Here is a 21126-nt window from a genome sequence, read left to right as displayed (position 1 = left end):
TAGCGGTATGTTTTCCCCCATGGTTGCTGTGTTCGTTCTGTCAGGTAGTGTGAGTGGCTCGTAATGTTGTGCTAAGGTTGGGGGTGCTTGTGTCTTGATGTCCGCCTCAGGGTTATGTTACTATGTCGTATAAATTTGTTCTCTGCACTAGAAAAATCCTCGATTGTAGCTAGATCCTTATAGGTTTTCCCTGTCCTCTTCACTTAGGTGAGTTTTTCGTGTAGTTAAATTATTAAATATGGTTTTTAATATTAGGGTGACTTGCGCTTATACGTGTTAAGTTCTTAAGTGCCGCTAGGATAGGTCTGAGGTCTGCTACAGTGTCTGTGTCTTTAGATATAATTCCATTTTCATTTAATATTTTTTATTATGTCACTTTTGGAAGTCCTATATGTGTCTAATGGTATTAAATCTTCATGTAGTATGGTTTCCATTTAATTATACATTTCCATTGACGTACCTCGTTAGTTTACTTGGCGTTACTCTAATTACGGGTTTGAAAATATTTTTGAGTTATTGGAAATTTAATTTATCTTTCAGGTAAATGAGTGGTTTGTCACTGAAGTAGGCTATTTACGTTAAATACTTTCTTATAAATATTATTTAGTTCTAATTTATACTTAGCCTAAGACACTATGTGCTTGCCCATGTGAGGAATTTGAATGCCAACCGAGTTTTAGCGCCTCCACCATGTAAGGTTTTGTAGGGTTGGTTTAGTTTAAGATTAAGGTTTGTGACATATTTTGAGCAAGGGTTGCTGTGAGAGGATTTAATAATAGGTTAGATTGGCAGTACAAATACCCTCAAATGAACCAACACATTTATTTGTGACAACATTTCATTAAATTGATTAATTGATTGCGTCAATCGACATATTAAGCACAAAAACTTAATGTCTTAATACTTTGAAGACATATTTAATATTAAATTATTCATTACAATTTATTTTGAATTTAATTTCATTATAACATTTACTAGTAATTTTGTAGTGTTGCAATAATAATGAGTTCATGGACTAACATGAGAAAACTTTCTTTAAAATAGCTAAACATTTACATGAATTTATATTTTCGAAATTGTGAACATTTAAATAGATATTGGAATTGAAAATGATTAATGAACCCTAAAATATACTAAGTTCTTAAAATTACTTACATTTTATTTCACATCACACTTATTACGCCTAGAGATATTTTTCCGCACACGAACACAAACACTCCCCGAACTTCACTTTTCGAATTCCCGGCCTCCACTTCCACCTCTCCTCCTTGTTCTTCAGTTTTGATGTTCTTCTCCCGCCAGCTCATTGACCACGCCTCTGCCAAATCTCTCCATCATAATTGGTGAGTAACAATTTTCCATATCAGCATGGCTGTCCCTTACATTGTCGCACGGTTTTTACAAATAAGCATTTCCTGTTTGTTCACCATCGCGTCTGGGGCGGATGTGCGTATCTACTTACATCCGGAGGATGTTTGTCTCGAATTGCAATACGAGACTTCCTTTCCAGCAACTATCTGTACATCTATTCTATGAATTTTATTTTACTAATAATACATATGTCTTACATTTATATTGACTGGATAGGCTTATGTGTGTCTTAGTAAATGAACCTGAGTATACTGACCACGGTGTTCTTTTTTTTTTTTTTTACCTAGTTTAGTCTTGATCCGGCATCCCGTTCGCCACCATGGGCGCGCGCTTCCCTGATGGTTTGCTGTGGGTGTGCGAGCGGCGATGTACGGTTTCAAGATCTAGCTCATGAAACTTAATGTTACGAGAACAAAATTCAACTTTCCTGTCCGGATCATCTTCAAGAAGATTATGGACTAGGTAACTTTGGAACACCAGTTTCAAGTTAAACATTCCTTAGTGATTTCGGTTTACCTGGAGAGCGGAGCATTGATGCGCATACTAGTACTTCTCTTTCCTCATTTGATCCTCTAGCGTACTTTTTTTCGACACTTCTAGTTTATAGCAATGGATTTTTCTATTTGGATTGCTAGGTGGTTTAACTTCTGGGTAGGCAACCTGAAGTTGTCGAGTTCCTTCTGTAATGTTGCCAAAAGTAATATCCCACGCACAACATTTCACTTTTTATTTAAAATTAAAAGCAATTTCTCGAATTTCAATATCAGTAAAACTGTAATGGAGGAGGTAAGGTTATGTGCCTATAGCACAAGCAATATTATTCAATCAACCAGATGTTTTCTACAATGAGCGTTATTAAACACTTGTTTTTTAAAACTGCAACGCTGTAATAAAATCAGGCAATGCAAGAAAGGAATTTTCATAGGAATCAAAATGGAAAATTTTTCAATATGTCACCATTTTGTTTTTACAACTATTAGGGAGCTTTAAATTTTACAGAATATTTTTAAAACATACTTTATTAATTGTGTATAGTTTGAAAATATTCGCTGCATAAATGGGCAAATATTATAAAACCAAACGTTTAAACCTCTTTAAGGGACACTCTCTATACAGTATGTTTAACGCATGTGAACTTTCGCCATTGAGTCAAATTGCTATTATTACTTATGAGATTCTCTGTAACAGTTGTTTATACCATTCTTTATGATATTCTCTTAACCTAAATTCCTTTTTAGACAAGCTAAAAGGAAATACCATATTGAATAAAAGATTTGGGAAGAAAAGTAGCCCGTTTTAATTACAAGTTTGACGTAATCAGAAATACGTATATCAACTGTCGTAGTTGGCTGTGGTTCCGTTTATATGAAGTGAGAGGAAAAATTACTTTATTTTGAGTCGAAGTTAGAATTATTTTAGCCCTCTCTTTCACTTAACCTTGAGATATTACCACCTTTTTATAATACAATTGGTCAAATATACGAGTAGTTTCCCTCCATCGGAAGACAGTGAAGCAGGCTAAGCGGTGCGGGCACTTATCATTCTGATTGATCAGTACGACTTGCTGGAGGAAGAGGTGCTTTCTCTTTCTGGGAATCTGATTCAGATCCTTCTACCTAGTGATTCTTTAACAGATTAATCTTACATCAATAATCAGCATTTCTTTTCAACTATAAAAATTTTGGATGTCAGAATTACCGAAGCACCTGCAAAATAACGATACTACTCATCGGCTAAGACCGGAACCAAATGTAGTAAACATGTTCAGATAATCTCATTGTTGTTGTTTTCTAACTCTGATTTAGACGTGGAGAAAAATCAGCTTTGAAATAAAGTTTGTATTTAACATTATATTAATGAAATGCTATTTTGTGACCTCTTGATGCGATTAAGAAAACGCTGTTCTTTATCAAATAATTACTGGAGTATTCGATAATTTCACAACTCAAGATCTGGATTGTTGTGACTAATGTTATGATGTAAAACAGGCCACGGCTTTTATTTTGGAAATCATAAATTGTAATACGAAACTTTTAATAAAGAATCTTTCCTTGTTTAGCAGACATTGAAAAAATACGTTTTTGTTTTATACCTTATATCTGTCGCCATGGTGGGAAACTTTGTTTATTCCTAGGTAAACTCTTACAATTATTCTTTATATGACAAAGAAATATAAAGCATTCATATTCTTGGCAATTTTATTAGATATTTTTCATAAAAATAAAGGCAAGAGAGCTCACAGTGCTGTTATATTTAAGGTTTAACCATTCAAAAAACATATTTGTTAATGGGAGTTCATTTTGTAGTTTTTTAATGTAAACTGTTATTTAAAATTTTAGAATTTACTGTTGATTTTACGCATTCTAAACTTTTTTACTTTTATTGTTATTTGCTGTATTTGGCGATATTAAATTGGGCCATGTGAAATGCTGCACCAGCATTACTTGTTGTCTTTATATTTAATTTAACTTTTTGTTTTGGAGATTTATGTTGATAACAAAGAATTGATTTATATATTTTTTTGTTACAAAAAAATCTAATAACGTTTAATGGCAATACAATTTGTAATCAATCTAATGACTTTCATCCCACCAGCATCAAGTCAGCAGTCGTCAAGCGCATCCCTAATATCAGTGTTCAGTGTCTCATGAGGTAAACATAATAATTGATTTGTCCCATGGTTTATTGTATGTTTTTTAAAAGTAAAGTTCCTGCCTTATCTTGTCAGAAGTACAACCCCAATTTCGTTAAGATTACATTGGATTGTCCCATGCCTCTAAACGCTTTGACAGTTTGAGCCGGTTAGCAACTGTAATCCAAAGAAATCAATGTTCATCTTATTTTCTGCGGCACACTTAACAGCACTAAGCAGAGTTGCGTTTATCTTTATATTTAATACGCTGCCTTTGGCAAACCTAGGATGTGAAATAGTTTTTCAAAGGAAATAAATTTTAATTTCAAATGTCAAACATAGAACTATAAAAAATATGTATCATTTCTAAATGATTAATTTCAAACTAACATTGTAATCAATGTGTCAAATTTTGGAATTTTTCTCTGCTAACTTAAAAAAAGTAATATAGTTTCTGATGTAGCTACGTTACATTTCGTAGACTTAAGCAACTGTGAGTTTAAAGCTAGTTTTTATTCATAACGTGCTTCCGAATGTGCTACAACCACACAGACAACTCAACTTGTAATGTATTACCTAGTTAATATTCTGTTTAAATCTATTTCGATATGATTAGACGCAAAAAAGCAAAGGACAACATTTTAAATTCAGACACTAACGCTCTTGTGAAAGTTATGTTGATAGTCATATTAAATTACATTAAAATTTGCTGCTTTCTGAACTGTGGTACAGGATTAGACAAGTCATTTAACAATCATGAAGGGCGTCGTTAGCCTGATATGCTTTTAAAAGACGGGGGATGTTGTATCGCCAATGGTGTAAATACTTCACTTATTGTGTATTACAAAAATAGGTAATTATTTGGAACAAATGATTAAAATCTGCCTATAATATGTGTATAATTTTGTAACAAATTGTGTTGGTCGCAGGTTATCACCATTTCGGAAATCATAAAGATGGCATATTACTAGAGTTACATTAAACGTAATAGCAACTTATTCTTTATCTTTAGATATATAATATTTAACACATTCATTGCGGTGGACACAGGTTAATACAATCCTGGCTATACTAATGAAGGTACATGACTATTATAAAAGTGAAGGTATTAACAACGTATACTGATGCCAGATACGTGTATCTTTAACACATTCAATGCTATGACCACAGGTTATAACTATTACGGCTGTCCTAGAGTCAGTATGTTATTACTGATATTCACGGTAATCATGTAGGACCTGTTCGTATCCTGTTGCCAGAGATCTATAATAATGAATAGCATTATTGCGATAGCCGTAAATTATTTATATTTCTGCTGCCCAAAATTCGGTACAATGACTAGAGTTCAACGCATCCTCTAGTAGAGAGCACTATACGTGTTTAACCACACTGACAGCACTATTGCCGAACGGATATCCCTATTCATATGGTGTCCTACAGTCAGTAAATGATAGTGTCACTGTCTAGGTGAATATACAACGTATACTGTAAGCTATATATATACTAATCTGTTTAACCATGATAGCGATGACGGGCTGGTTAACATATTCCGGTGTCCTACGTCAGTACCCATGGCTTTTTTGAGTGTCACAGTCCTAGGTAGGTAATAATACATCGTATCTGTAGCTAGAATACTATACAATCTGTTTAACACTTGATATGCGATGACGGCTAGGTTATCACTATTCACGGTTGATGTCCTACACGTCAGTACATAAACTAGTGTCAACAGTCTGGTAATAACAACGTATCTCTGAAAGCTAGATATAATAAATCTGCTTTAACACATGATTGCGATGACGGCGGGTTATCTCTATACATGGGTGTCCGAAAGTCAGTACATGAATAGTGTCACAGTCTCGGTAATAACACGTATCCTGAAGCCTAGATATATAATCTGTTGTAAACATATGATAGCGATGTCGGACTGGTGATCACTATTCATGGTCGTCCTACAGGTCAGTAACATGGACTTGTGTCAGCAGTTCGGTAATAATATCAAACGTATCATGAAGCTTGAAATATAAATTGTTTAACACATGATAGCGATGGACGGCTGGTTATCCACTATTCTTGGTTGATCCTACAGTCTGTACATGGTCTATGTGTCACAGTCTCGGTAATAACATAGTATCCTGAAGCTAGATATATAAATCTGTTTTAACACTTTGATAGCGTGACGGCTGGTTATCCACTAATCTCCACGGTGTCACGACAGTCTGTACATGACTAGTGTCACTGTCTAGGTAATATAAACGTTTCATGAAGCTAGATATATAAATCTGTTTAACACATTGATAGCAATGACAGACCGTTTATCTCTGTCAGGGTGTTATACAGTCGGTACATGACTAGTGTCACAAATGTATAGGTAATAACAACGTATCTGTGAGTGTGATAGTGTTATATCTGTTTTTCCTCATGATAGGCGATGACGGACGGGTTATCCACTATTCACGGTTTGTCCCTTCAGTGCTGGAATGGCTAGTGTCTACAGTCATTGGGTTTATTGTATCTTACGGAGCCTGTTGATAAGTATTTGTTAGAGGGGTTTTTATGGAGTGCACGTTGTCGGCTGGGTAGCATCGTGGCACACCTCGGTGGGTGGGGGGGCGGAGGCGGGGGGGCGTGGGGTGGTAGGGGAAAGGGGTTGGGAGGATGGTGGAGTAGGGGGGGAAGGGGGTGCGGGGGGTGGGGTTGGGGAGTAGGGGATGGGGGTGGAGAGGAGGTTAGGGAGGGAGCGAGGGTGGGTGGGGGGTGTGGGGTGAGGTTGTGTGCGTGGGGGAGGGAGGGGGTGGGAGGATGGCAGGGGGGCGTGGGGGGGTGGGGGGGAGTGCGGAGGTGGGGGGGCGGGGAGGAGTGTTGGTGGAGTTGGTGGCGGGGGCAAGTGGCAGGGGGGGGATATGCGGGCGGTGGGGTGTGGTGTCGGGGGGGAGGGGAAGGGGGGGTGAGAGGGACAGGGGTGGGCGCGGGGAGAGGGGTTGGGGGTGGGGGTGGATGTTCGGGTGGAGGGGGGTGGGAGGGAAGTGGGGGGCGTGGCGTGAGTGGAGAGGTGGGGTGGGGGTGGGAGGGGGGGGGGTGGTGGGAGAGGTGAGGGAGTGGGGGCGGGGGGCGGCGGAAGGGGGGGGGCTGAAGGAGAGGGAGCGAGCGTGGGGGCAGGGGGGGGCGGAGGGGGGGGGGCTGGGAAGGCGGGGGATGTGGAGGAGAGGGGGTGGAGGGAAATGAGGTGGGGTTTGGGTAGGGGCCTAAGGGGGGGGGACGTTTTGTTTTGTCATGGTGGAAGTTTGGGTGTGGTTTTATCGTGACTGTGGTTCGGTCGAGTTGGAGTTTGAGTTTGTGTGGGTTGGTGGTTAGGGGGCGGAGGGAGCGCGTGGGTGGGTATTTGGGTGAGTTTGGGGGGGTGGTGGGAGTAATGGTGGGTGGGGGGACCGGGTATTGCAGTGTGGGTGTAGGGGGGGGGCGGGGGTGGGGGGAGGGTCCAAAGGTGGGTGGGGGGGGGTGGGGTGGGTGTTCCGTTGGGGTGGGCGCGGATGGTGCGGGTGGGGGGGTGGGGTTGGGGTGGGGGTGGCACGGGGGTTGGGTATGGTGGTCGTGTTGGGGGGTGGCTCTGAGTGTGGGGTGGACTGTAGGTATGATTTGTTTTTCTTGTGTGTGTTTTGTTTTTTTTGTTGGTTTGATTTTTTTGTTTTTTTTTGTTCGGTCTGTGTTGAGTTTCCATCTGTTCGTGTTTGGATTCTTTTGCTTGGTTTTTTCTTTTCGTTAATCGTTTTTGGCTTTCTGTTTTTGTTGTTTGACGTGTCCTACAGCAGTACATGACTAGTGTCACAGTATAGGTATTAACAACGTATCACTGAAGCTAGATATATAAATCTATTTAAAAATTGATAGCAATGACGACGATTATCACTATTCAGGGTGTCCTACAGTCGGTAATTGACTAGTGTCACAGTCCTAGGTAATAAATAACGCTATCCTGTAGCTTAGATATAGAAATCTGTTTAACACATGATAGCGATGACGGGGTTATCACTATTCACCGGTTGTTACATACAGTCTAGTACATTGCTAGTGTCACAGTCTAGGGTAATAACTACGTATCTGAGCTAGATATTAAATCTATTTAAACACATTTGATAGCAATGACGACCGATTATCACTTTTCAGGTGTTGGTGTTACTAAGTCGGTTCATGACTAGGGGTCACCAGTCTAGGTAAATTAACAACGTTTATGGAAGCTTAAGATATATAAATCTGTTTAACACATGATAGCGATGCGCGTGGGTTATCACTAATTCACGGCTTGTGTCCTACAGACAGTACATGACTAGTGTCCAAGTTAGGTTATAACATACACGTATCTGAAGACTAGATATATAAATCTATTTTAACACATTGATAGCTAATGTCGACCGAATATCCACTATTAGGGTCTGTGTATACAGTCGGTACATGTCTAGTGTCACGTCTAGGTTGATAACAACGTATATCTGAGCCGATAATATATAAATCTATTTAACACTTTGATGAGCGATTGACGCTGGTTATCACTATTCACGGTGTCCTACAGTCAGTACATGATAGGTCACAGTCTCGTAATATACAACGTATCCTGTAGCGTAGATTATAGATATCTGTTTAACACTTGATAGCGATGACGGTGGTTTATCACTAGTCACGGCGGTGATTCCTACAGTTCAGTAAATGACTAGTGTCACTGTCTTGGTAATAAACAACGTATCCTGAAAGCTAGATATATAAATCTATTTAACACGATTTGATTGCAATGACGACACGATTATCACTATTAGGGTGTTACTTACAGTTCAGTACATGGCTAGTGTTCACAGTCTAGGTAATACAACGTTTCATTGAAGCTAGATATATAAATCGGTTCTTAACACATGGTGCGAAATGACGGCTGGTGTATTCGCTATTCATTGTGTTCCTAAGTCAAGTACATGTTAGGGGTCACAGTCTAGGTAAATAGACAACGTAATCCTGAAGCTTGATATATAAATCTATTTAAACAACATTGATAGCAATGACGGACGATTATCAATATTCAGGGTGTACTTACAGTCTGTTGACATGGCTAGCTCGTGTCACAGTCTAGGTAATACAACAACGTATTCCTGTAGCGTAGATATATAAATTCTGTTTAACACATTGATGCAATGACTCGACGTTATCACTATTCATGGTAGTACTACAGTCAGTAATGGCTAGTGTCACAGTTCTAGGTATTAAACAACGTATCATGAAGCTAGATATATAAATCTGTTTAACCACCTTGATAGCGGATGACGGCTGGTTATCACTATTCATGGTGTCCTAAAGTCAGTACATGGCTAGTGTCACAGTCTAGGTAATAACAACGTATCCTGTAGCTAGATATATAAATCTGTTTAATACATTGATAGCGATGACGGCTGGTTATCCATATTTAGTGTGTCCTACACTCGGTATGTTTTAACTATTGATTACATATTTATTTATCCCTACCTAACTTATTCATCTTATTTATTACGTTATTCCGATAACACTCTTATGGTCAAACTAACAAGATTTAACTTCGAATTCAAATTTTTGTGTGCCTCCTTACCAAAATTATTAATAAACATGTTAACATGAATCTTTATATTTTATTAAACACTTTTTAATACCAACAGTGTGCTGGCTGGTTAAAGACATGCTACATGCAAGTGTTAAAGAACAGTGAGCTGGTGCTTATTTTTGTAAAAAGTATAATATTTCAAGAACAAACTATTTATTTGTAAAAGCAACCAATACAATCGAAAACATTTCAATGAACCATTTCCAACCCAGAACATGTGTCAGGTCAGGATAAAAAATGACGAACAATTGTTAATAATTTGCCCAAACAAATACATTTCGTTGTGTGTTTTCCAAAAATGGTGAAGAATGAATAAAATATTACATTTACATTCTTTAGTGATAATGATGTTTACGGAAATTGATATGTTGATGATATTATATGATAATAATTATACATCACATCTTTTAAAAGTCCTTTTTTTACAGAAGCCCACGTTGTTTGTGGGCAAATGTAGAAATGTACACAAAAAGCAAGGGATAGTATTCAAAGCGGACAAAATTATCTCTGGATTGGCTTAAATAATTGTTTAGTAGAAATTATGATAATATTGAAATAAATACATATCGCCTCGTTAGAAAAAGATGTACAAATATAACGAATTTTTACAACTACCTGGAGATTTTTTAACTAAATAATTTAACTTTCAAATTAAATATGATATTTCATTAAGATACCGATAGGGGATTATTAAAATAGTGCTGCTGTCTCTCCATATATTCCATACATGCCAAACCTTTAGATTAATAGCTCACAAACTTGAAACTCGATTAAGTCTATTTGGAGGTAAAAATTCCAAATTAAAGGTACAAATATAATGATAATGGTACTTCATTGTTCTTTTGGCTATCAATGCGTGCAATGATAAAATATCATAAACCAATATTTTAAATGAAGTACAATTATATGGAATGTTTTTAAGTAACGTAATAATAGCTGTGAAGAAGTTGCATTTGTAGGTTGTTCAATAATACTTTCCTTTTTTAAATGACGGGTCTTTAAATCAATACCCGGTCGTTGTTTGATTCAATCAATATTATAAATTTTAAAGGAAATACAACCTCGTAAAAACAATGGAAAGGATTGTAATGGTTGCTTTTATTTAATTAAATGTCTACGAAATGAGGATTGTTTAAGATTAGGCGTAAATCTACATAGTGTGAGTAAAAACCAATAATAGTGTATCTGAGTGTTACACCTATGTCTAATGTACAATCCTCATCGTTTTAAATGTTCACACAGAAAGCTGAAGAGCAGCCGTGCATTATTACCTTCGGATTGAGGTCGGAGCCTTGCTGCATGAGAGTCCCTATAGTGAACCAAAAGCTGTTGGCCAGCGAGAATTGGTTCTCTATGAGGTCGTTCTCCTGGTCACAAGGGTGAGGGTTGTGCCACTCGTACGGGGAGAACCGCGCCACTATGAACATTGTGATGGAGACCAACACGTAAGCCGCCAAAACGTACAGCCAGATCTCCACGGCTAAAGGATTCATGAAGGAGAACAGCCGCGTTTCTTGTGATGTGGGCACCTGCAATTGAATGTTGTTTGGTTTCGTATCCCGTTAAAATGCTATACCCCCTTTAACGTTCTTCGATCGTTGACAGTCCTTCCGCAATTTCCTTTAGGAATATCACTCTGTACATTGTAATTACTACGTTAACTAGACCACACAATTCATACCAATATCTAGTAATATCTGTGTATTTATAATTCTGGCGAAGAAAATATTTTTTATTTAATTTTTTTTAAGATTTGAGTTTTATACCCTGTCGAATTTACAAAATCCTCACAGTGATATAAAGCATATAAGAATAAAAAAATTCAATAATTACGTTTTTATTTAGCTTAAAATTTAAAAATAACTTTTTCTATATTGAAATGTAATTGAAATTTATTTATATATGGCATAAATGTTTATATATAAAAAACTAGGCAAATGTTTAATCTGCTCTTATTATTAGAATTAGAACCAGTATTTTAGTTTCGTTCGTAGACCAAATGTATCATATATGTTGTCAATCCATCTTCATACCCTGGGGCTGAGGCCAGATCCCTGCCTGAGCAAAGTTCCTGTGACAAACCAGAAGCTGTTGGAAAGAGAGAAGTTGTTGACGAGTCGGCCACGACGGCGAGGTCTTGGACGTCGCCACTCGTACGGCGAGACTCGGGACATGGTATACAGCATGAAGCACTGAACCAGGTAGGCGGTTAGGGACAACAGCCATATGTCCAGAGCCAGGGGACCCATGAACGTGAAGAAAGTAGAAGCCTTGTCTGTAGGAACCTGCAGACTAACTGGTTAAATATCTCTTTAAGTGGCATAGCACTTAAAAGTGTTCTAAACTAATAAAATAAACAAATACAAAAATTTATAATTTATACATGTATGTAAGTATTTAATCATTTTTATTCGTATTTGTGTAGGTATAAAAGAAAAAGCTTTTGCAAAAAAGTATGGCATTTGTGTAACTAATAATGATATTATTATCATGTTCTACAAATATAAAAGTTATCGCTTATTTCTAAAATGACAGTTGGCTTAGGGATGATGAGGTTGCGTAGCAAAATAGATCCCTTATGTGCTGAGATTATTGGAGAAAATAAGAAGAGTAGGTAGAAAAAACAACATTAGAACCGCGTTTAAAACACACGATACTCTTCGACAAAGTGTTATATATATATATAAAAAAAAAAAAAAATGGTACACCGGATACCAAAACCTGTGTTTACAGTGTAAAACCTAATTGAGATATGGAATACATAGGGGAGATAAAAACACCATCAAACGTAAGTATAAAAGAAGACAAAGAAAATCCAAGAAAGGGTCTCACAGAAAAGTTAAAAATTGCAAACCATTGTCGGTCCGAAGAATGCATTTGTATTTGTCAAAGGAGTGGCCTATTAGTTATTTGATAGAGCATACAGCTTATGTTCAGATAAAGATGGATTAAAAGAGGAATTTAAGAAACTAGAATGGGATCTTTGACGCATTGGATACCCCTAATTAGTACTAAATAAGTGCAAACGAACCAGAAGAATAACTGCTGAGTCAGAAAAACCAAATAGTGATAAATTTGCGTTTATGTCAATCCCTTATGTGCCAGGGTTATTTGAGAAAATTAGAAGCGTAGGTAGAAAGTACAACATTAGAACAACGGATAAAACAACATAATACTATTAGACAAAATCTCATAAACACAAAACCAAAAAGTGGCACACAGGATTCCAAAAACTCGTTTACAGTAAAAAATGTAGTTGCAATAGGGAACACATAGGCGATACAAAAAGACCACTAAACCATTGTTGGTCCGAAGACCATCATATGAATTGGAATTAAGCCAACGTAATACATCGGGAACCATATTTTCTTTTAAGGAAATTAATAGAGGCAACATGCATTAAATTGGCTTACCAACCAATCAGTCAAGAGTAGGCCGCTTTGGTTGCCAATACTAAAAAATGAACTAAAAAGAAAACCGAAAATATCAAAAAGATTAGATGTTTGTAATAAATCAATGCGGAGTAACAGTATAGTTTTAAGAAGTTCATCTAGCATGAACCAATAATAAAAGATGGTCCATTCCTGTTGGCATTTCTTTTTTTTATTGCCGCCATCTTTTTTCTGCCGTGACGATCACCATTTGCTATTGGCCTTTGGTCAGTGATAGGTGGTTGGTCGACGAATGCAGACGTGATTTGACCTGTATTCTGTAGTTCTGTTTTTATAATTAGTGTTCTCTTTAGTTTTTTAATTAACTACATGTTTTAGAGTTAGTGAAGTTGACACACAACATGGTCGTTGTGATTCCTGACTTAGGCGTATCACAAAGCTCCGGTAAAATTATTTTATTTTAACCTAGTTTGTAATTGAGTGTTAGGTTAGTTATTTATCTGAAAAAGAGATCACATTGCAGATCTAGAAACGTAGTGTTAGTGATTTTTTCTTTCACTGAACAGTTGCAAACGTCCGGAAAATCCTTTTTCCTTTACAAAACTAAAGAGGTCTTCGACAAATCGATTCTGTTTTCTATGATGATGCTGCATATTTGTGGGGCTTATAAGGTTGAAGGCAATTACCACTTGTTCACTGGGACCTTATGTTAAAAATATTAGTTGTATTAAAGAATTATTGTGGTTAGTTTGAAGGTAATAGTGTAGAAAAAGGAGGTGATATTAATGTGGGACGACACAATTAAAGTATATAAAGTAAAAGATATTATCGATCCTACAAAATATTGTTTATTGTGAGAAAAACATATATCAGGATCCTAAGGCTGAGTAGTTCTTAAATGTGAATTCCAACAACTAGAGTAAGTAGATGAAGACTGCTAATTAAGTGAGGAAAAGTCTGTTACTAGAAAAGCCAAGGCCAATAGGTCACATGTCAATCTCAGAGTTGAAATCAAACATATGAAAGTTCTGAAGAACATCCGTCTGGATGCTGATAACTAAATTTAGTACATACTACTGGTAGTTATTCGGAAAGTGATTCCGAAGGAGACATAGGCGTGGCCTGACCATTGGGATTTAGTTAGATGAGAGTTCAATTGGTCCCAGCTGCATGTACACTGGTGCGTCAATGTAAATTTACAGGTATATTTATATTTTCTAAAGCACTGTATAATATACTAAAACTAATATTGCAATAATGGATCTCATGATATAATTAACAACATGTTTAACATTTTCATGGATACAATGTTTAAACGTATATTATTACAAATAAAAACGTGATACCGATTACATGAATTGAACTTTACGTATTCATTGCTACGCGTATTATTGTTGTGGTAGTCATAAAGATTCTTTAAAATAATTCCATATAGTTACCTTAAATAATATGCTGATTCCGAGGTTCATGAAAGGTTTCGTAAAATCTATGACGCTCTCTCTGGCGTAGTTAATTGTCATCGATCCAACAGCCAAATCCGCCTTCTGTGAAATAAAATCGGATTACGGATGATATACTCTAGACATATTCATTTGTGTGAAATGGTAAATCGTGCGTTTTGTTTCTATATTTACTGTTACTTATCTTATGGTGACTAACTGTGGTTACTATTGATATGATTTATAACTTATATTCATTCCTAAAGTAGTAAATGATCTACAGAAAAGTATATTCAAACACCAATGCCGGATACTATAACAAGTTACTTGCATATAGTTACGTATTACTTGTGCAGCTACCAACAGGTGCAAGTTATTTACCATACAATATACTAAGCATGCAATGTAATTGTGGACAATGGTGCAATATACTTTACTGTAAACAGAATTTCATAAGCTAAGTCATTTAATTTTCAATTGGCATACGCAAAGATTGGCTACGATTTCGCACGTAAAGCAGAATTTAAATAAACCCAAAATCCCATCCAAAATAATTTCTTTACGAAAAGTAATTCAATATTTTAGGAGGATTTTATTTAACTACCCCTGAACCTACTCTTTTAGATTTGAAATAAGTCTTCTTCAAGCTTCCAAATTTGTATAATTTATAAGTTAGCGTATTTATTAATTAATATTTATAGAAGTATTGTCGTTTTGCTAACTTGTATTATTTGTACCTCTTGTAATCAATTTAATAGTAGCTGCTGCGGTTGGAAATAAATAAATAAATATTGCAAGTCGAGGGGAGTAGTACATGTACGCTTATAAGCGATGATGTATGTATGTGTGTATTATAATTAATGATCTATGTATTTGTGTATTATAAGCGATAATAGCTCGTAATGCCGTAATTTAGGGGTTCGTTCAGAATTACTGATGTTTTTGCCAGGAGCTTAATTTGAGTATATAAAACTGATCTTGAGTTAAAATACGAGAAACATTCCAAATTATTGTTTATCGCATTTTCACGTTTTAATTTGTACCTATTGCGATAAATTATTATTGTGTATACTCAAGCCGTTCCTAGATAAGATTTTGATTTCATTATTTAGAAGTTAGTAGCTTATAAATAATAAAAGTATTAAGTTAATAAATAAGGAAATGAGATCATTTCATTTATTAGGAATATTTTTTTATGCATAACATTTCCATATGTAATTGATTTTAAATATATATTATATTGTATTACTATCCCGGATAAGAATACTACAAGGTTCTTAAGGTCGTAAACGATCTCAAAATATATTGCTGCCAAAATATATTAAATTTAATTTAAATGATAACAAAAGCAGGTGAAATGTCATTTTACAATGTCATTATGCTAAGCGTAATGGTTAAGTTTTCAGAACTCATGATTTTAATTATTATTTGTATAGTTCATTATATATAATACTTTTAACATATTTCATAATTTAATATGATTTCACATATTGAAATTAATGTCTGCAGATAAATTGTGCATGCTACGCTGATAAAATTACAAATTAATACCAGAAGCTCTGTGAGGAAGGTAGTTAGTATGGATAGGGGTGTTGAAAACGAGGTATATAAAGGAGGTTTATGAGAATGGCTGGACCCCAGATTAATTTGTTCAGGGGATGTTGCCTCATGTAGAGTGTAAAGTGAACACGATATCCCCACTGTGCGTTACAAGCAGGGAGCCTATATTTGCCTCCCTCTTAAGAGTCTATTTCACCTAACGATAAGACATTTATTATTTTAGTAGACTTTCACATGGAAATTTAATATTGCGATCACTGAAAGTTGGAAATATTAAATTTTAATGTGGGCTAGTCTTACTCCCATGGAGTATATATTTTGAGAAAATGTTTCAATGAAAGCTGTCTAAAAGCATCTGAAAATTTGATTTAAATTGTTAGATCTGACCCAAATAAAAATATCTAAACACACGTTTCACTCCTTACATTTTAAAATCGTACATAATGCATAATTACATTACTGGCATTCGATACTTTGACAGATAATTATCAGACACTAAACAAAACGCTCAATAAAACAGCACAGTTTTCTCGGTGAAAATGCACAATATTTTGAATCACAGCAATATTCCGTTTGAGTGATAAGGTTATTGCGACAGACGAGAACGCCAAATTTCCGGAGTGTCGCGCGCGCTCATCTAGTTTCCGCCAAAAGCTGCGCGCATTTCCGCCTTGGTGATGAGCGTTTGACGGTGAAACAGTCATCTGACAAGATAACTTTCCTTGAATTCCATTGATTGTAAAGTCGTAATGAAAATCTCAACCAAATTATGGCAATTTTAAGTTAACTCATTAGTTTAATGAGACATAAGAAAGTTTTAATAAGACCTCATCTGATTTACTTACAACTTTGAAAGTCAACAAACCTCTAACTTTTGTTTGGTTTGAGTTATATTGATTGTCTTGGTTTAGTAGTTGCATTTCCAAGGTTTTAGACATCGGATTATTCCACTCTATTAATTTATCTGCTAGTTTATTGTTCTCAATCTATTATATGCTACATTTTGCTTATTAACTTTTTAATACATTTATATTTTAAATTTAACTCATACCATACTATATTATTACATAATCAGCTACATTTTTAAATAAATGTTAATACTTACCAACAAATATATTACTATTATAAACACATATACGGCAACTAGCATATTTTGAGAACATTGAAATAAAAATATACAGCAATTGGGGAGGTTTAAGAAAATAACTTTTTAAAATGTATTACAAAACTATGCGGTGATGATGTGTAAGTGATACATAAGTGTTTTTATTCCGCTAGTGGTTATTCAATTTAAATTTAAATCAAGTATTAGTTGTTTATTGTTAATCTACTTACCTTATCCATGAGTTGACGAACGATCCCGTTCCATTCCCCAGTGTCTGGGTCATACACTCCGTACTTGCCGTCAGGCACCAGCTGGATCCGGTACTCGAAACCTACCATATCCGCAATCTCTTTCAGCAGATCTATGCAGAAACCCTCGAAGCGAGGGGTGCTGGTGTTCTCGAGAGCTTTCATCATCACATACGGGGTTTCCTACGAGGAGGAAGGGAACAACAGCGATCATGTATCTACAGGGTGTGTTGATAGCGTACATAATGGTCTCACAACGTTTGCTATTAATACATCTAAAACCAATATTAATATGTACAAACTCAAGTATTAACTTTACAAACAAACCTGCCTATATTTAATCAACGCAAAGTCGTTCTGTTAGTGGGTGATTAAATACAAAGTGTGAGGTTGATTAATTAAAAATATTGTTTGAATATTTTACTTTTAAAAATAGTATTGCTAATGTGCTATTTTTTATAACTGGCAGTATATACCTATATAAGGGCATCATAAAATCATGTTGTCATCCATCCATCTGCTACACTGTCCATTCTCGCCATAACACTTATAAAAAAGACTCAGAAGCTTGACACTGTTTACTTTGTCGTGACATCAAGGCAAAGTACATGGTTTACTCTTAGTGCAGTGTTAGAGGAAATTTTATTGATTTTGGGGGGGAAAAATAAGGATAAAAATATAATTACGAATTGTATATGGGCATGCGTCATATGAACGGTTGTTTAATCAACATGGACTATGTTGTGAGTGCCGAGCTGTGTTTAACTAGTTTCTTTAGTTTTTGTTAGCATTAATTGTTGACCTAAATTGATTTTAAAAACAGTAGTTGTCTAAAATGCGCTCAAGAATAAAGGCATTTTGAAATGAATTAGTCATTAATATGATTGCATAAAGGAATCTGGAAAATAACCAACATTTTAAACAAAGTGACTATAATCATATGACGTATCATGTCTGAAACTGTGGTGAAGATTCTTTGTTGATTTAGTTGGCAAGGCTTTGATACATTCTGACAAATCCTTCGATTCTCAGTTTCCTATATATTTTTAATTTTATAATACCTGTCAGTTATTTTGTAAGTACATCTATGACTTACAAGTACTTGACTGACAAGTCTGTAATTTTGAAAAGTGTATAAATATTATAAGTTTATTTTTTATCGCTGTATTATATATGTATGAATGTGAAAATTTGAATCAACCACAATTACGTGTGAGTTGCAATACTGGTTATTATATCTAAGTTTACAATCTACATCTACAGTACTTAACACGTTCTTTGGAATTTCTCAAGAGTTACAGGGAAAGCGATATTAACAAGCTATATTGAGTGTTTGCCACTTGATACATAATGAAGTGTGGACTTAATAAATAATATAGAGGACAAGCGGTGAAAGTGATGCAATACGGGTGTGTTGGAGTCTCTGCGTCATCAGCACCTTACGTGCACATACATGTTTCATGAGTTGCAGCACCATGCCGTTCCATTCTCCGGTTTCCGCGTCCTGTGCGCCGTACTTCCGGTCTGGCACCAGGTCCAGGATGTAATCAAACCCAACTTCTTTCGAAACGCGCTCTAGTAAGTCCACGCAGAAGCCGTAGAAACGTGCATTTCCGGTGTAGTTCTTTCCGTAGTGCATCATCACGTAAGGTATTTCCTGTCACACAGCTTTAAATGTTCATAAGCATGTAAATAAAAATAACAATAACTCAATAAAAAAAAAATAAAATGTTAAAATAAATGTATAAGGATGAATGCATGTGACTAAAACATTTATAAAATCAACAGGTAACTAAATGAAACTGTATAAATATTTTATAGTTTAAAAACCTTTAAAAATCACAAAAGAATATTGGAATAGCTGGATATGATAAACGTAGTTTAAATTACTAAAAGTTTAAAAGCGTGTAAAAATGAAGCAAATTATATTATATTTAATGGATTTTGAATACAGGATTATATATTGAAATTTTATAAGTAGCCTAGACAATCATGACATAACCATAACAAGTTGTCAAAATAAATGTTATAAAATAAATTCGTATCAAATTAAAAATAATATTAACAAAATTTTGCAAATAATAGTATAAAAATAATGTAATTTAAATTAAATAATAACGGAATTATTTTCGACAACTACTTAATTGTATACGTAATTGTATACGAATACAAACAGTATTTCCTTTAGTACACAAGTTAAGACTGGTTAATAACAGGCTTCATTAACAAACTAGTAAAGTGCAAAATAAAATAAAATTATAAAATTTAGCTTGAGATGCTTTGGAAGTTATAAAAAGTAGGCAGTGTGAATGCTAATTATTTGAAATAGCAAATATTTAAAACCGTATTTATAAAGAAATAAATCTTTTTCTGTATATGGCATTGGGCCAAAAAGTATCATACGTGTATAAACTTAAGATGTGCACGGAAACCTATAAATATCCTTTCTATGGACCATTCAAAGAAGCATTTAATTATCTATCCAAAGTACAGAATTAATTAACAATTCTTGTCCTATTTCTCAACTAGCTTTATTGAAAACGTTGGTGCACAGTTTCCCGTAATTTTTATTCTTGGTTATAAAAACTCGTAAATTATCTAAGATTATAAATCACGACAGGCAAATACAAATTAGCTTTCATACGGTTTTATAACAGAATGCTGAAATAAAAACATGAACCTAAAATACGACCATTGGAAATGAATAGGTAATTTATAATTATGGTATTATTTTCATCCTACCAGTATAGTGATAACCACCAGAGTGACGTTCATGGTGCCGGAGTCAAAAAAGGCAGCCTTGTCTGATATGTTAACCCCGGTGGCCGGGCTCCACTCTCCGACCTTCACCAAGGAGTGCTGTTTCAGCTTCAACAGATCCAGTTTGAACTGGATCCGCCGACCTTCTTTAAACTCTATTGGTCCACTCAGTCCTTTCAGCTCGACCTACAACCATACAATGGGATGGGATTATTATTTTTAACACTAGGTATTCATAGAAATACATATCTTAAAGTATATTCAAACATATTTCAATATAAGTTACCAATAAATGTAATACTACTTCACGTAAATGTCATTAAAAGTACTTGCCACGTTAAATGAAGATCATATTAGGGTATTATGAACGTCTCCCACATGTATGAAAACGCCGTAGATAATAACAGTGGTAAAAGTCATATGGAGGAATATAAGAATGACACTATTCAATAATTTTAGTTCAAGTTAAAAACAAACAACAATACTTTTTATATCTTTACATTTATAGACTACTCTAATGAAGCCTAAGAATGCTTATTAGTTTTTGACATTAGTAATACAAACTATCTCAATCTGGTATATACAGGGTGTAAATAAAGTCCTGATACGCCAGGATATATTCAAAACGGATTGAGACATCGATGTAAAACCTTCTCCATACCTATTAAAACGCTTTTATTGATTTCAATGATAATAAACCAATTTCTACCGTCCTTTTCAAAGGGTATAGAAACGGGTAACATTAGTTTAGTAGAAGGGTTTGTAGTTTTAAAATGTTAAGTTACCCTCTTATACCCCACTTAGGAAAGTAGGGGATATTTTTATCCTTACAAAAATCCAAAAAGTATTTAAATAAATACGGCGAAGACTGTATATCGATATATCCGTATGTTTAGGATATGTTTAAGGCGTATCAGGACTTAATATACACCCGTATGGTCTCTAACTAAAGCTTGAATTGTTTTATAAAACCCCCACAATTTATGTTATATTTAAAGTTATTAA

At 35.2% G+C, this 21126-nt stretch overlaps 1 protein-coding gene across 6 annotated transcripts in view; it reads right to left on the bottom strand.

The window, feature by feature from the left end:
- Window positions 1-21126, bottom strand: part of LOC124359162 (glutamate receptor ionotropic, kainate 2-like) — a 145606-nt gene that overhangs the window by 19897 nt on the left and 104583 nt on the right. For 2 of the 6 annotated variants that reach the window (XM_046811666.1, XM_046811668.1), the window contains exons 9-13: window positions 20104-20307; window positions 18815-19018; window positions 17344-17544; window positions 14449-14553; window positions 10889-11146 (exon numbers count right to left, since the gene is read on the bottom strand). In XM_046811666.1, coding sequence (XP_046667622.1) covers window positions 10889-11146; window positions 14449-14553; window positions 17344-17544; window positions 18815-19018; window positions 20104-20307 — 972 coding nt within the window. Of the gene's footprint in view, window positions 1-10888; window positions 11147-11650; window positions 11903-14448; window positions 14554-17343; window positions 17545-18814; window positions 19019-20103; window positions 20308-21126 lie in introns of all 6 variants that reach the window. The other 4 variants (XM_046811667.1, XM_046811671.1, XM_046811669.1 and 1 more) reach the window with 4 other exon arrangements.

This window comes from Homalodisca vitripennis, chromosome 4, assembly GCF_021130785.1.
Source record: "Homalodisca vitripennis isolate AUS2020 chromosome 4, UT_GWSS_2.1, whole genome shotgun sequence".
Classification (NCBI taxonomy): domain Eukaryota; kingdom Metazoa; phylum Arthropoda; class Insecta; order Hemiptera; family Cicadellidae; genus Homalodisca; species Homalodisca vitripennis.
This window is presented reverse-complemented; position numbering and strand designations above follow the sequence as displayed.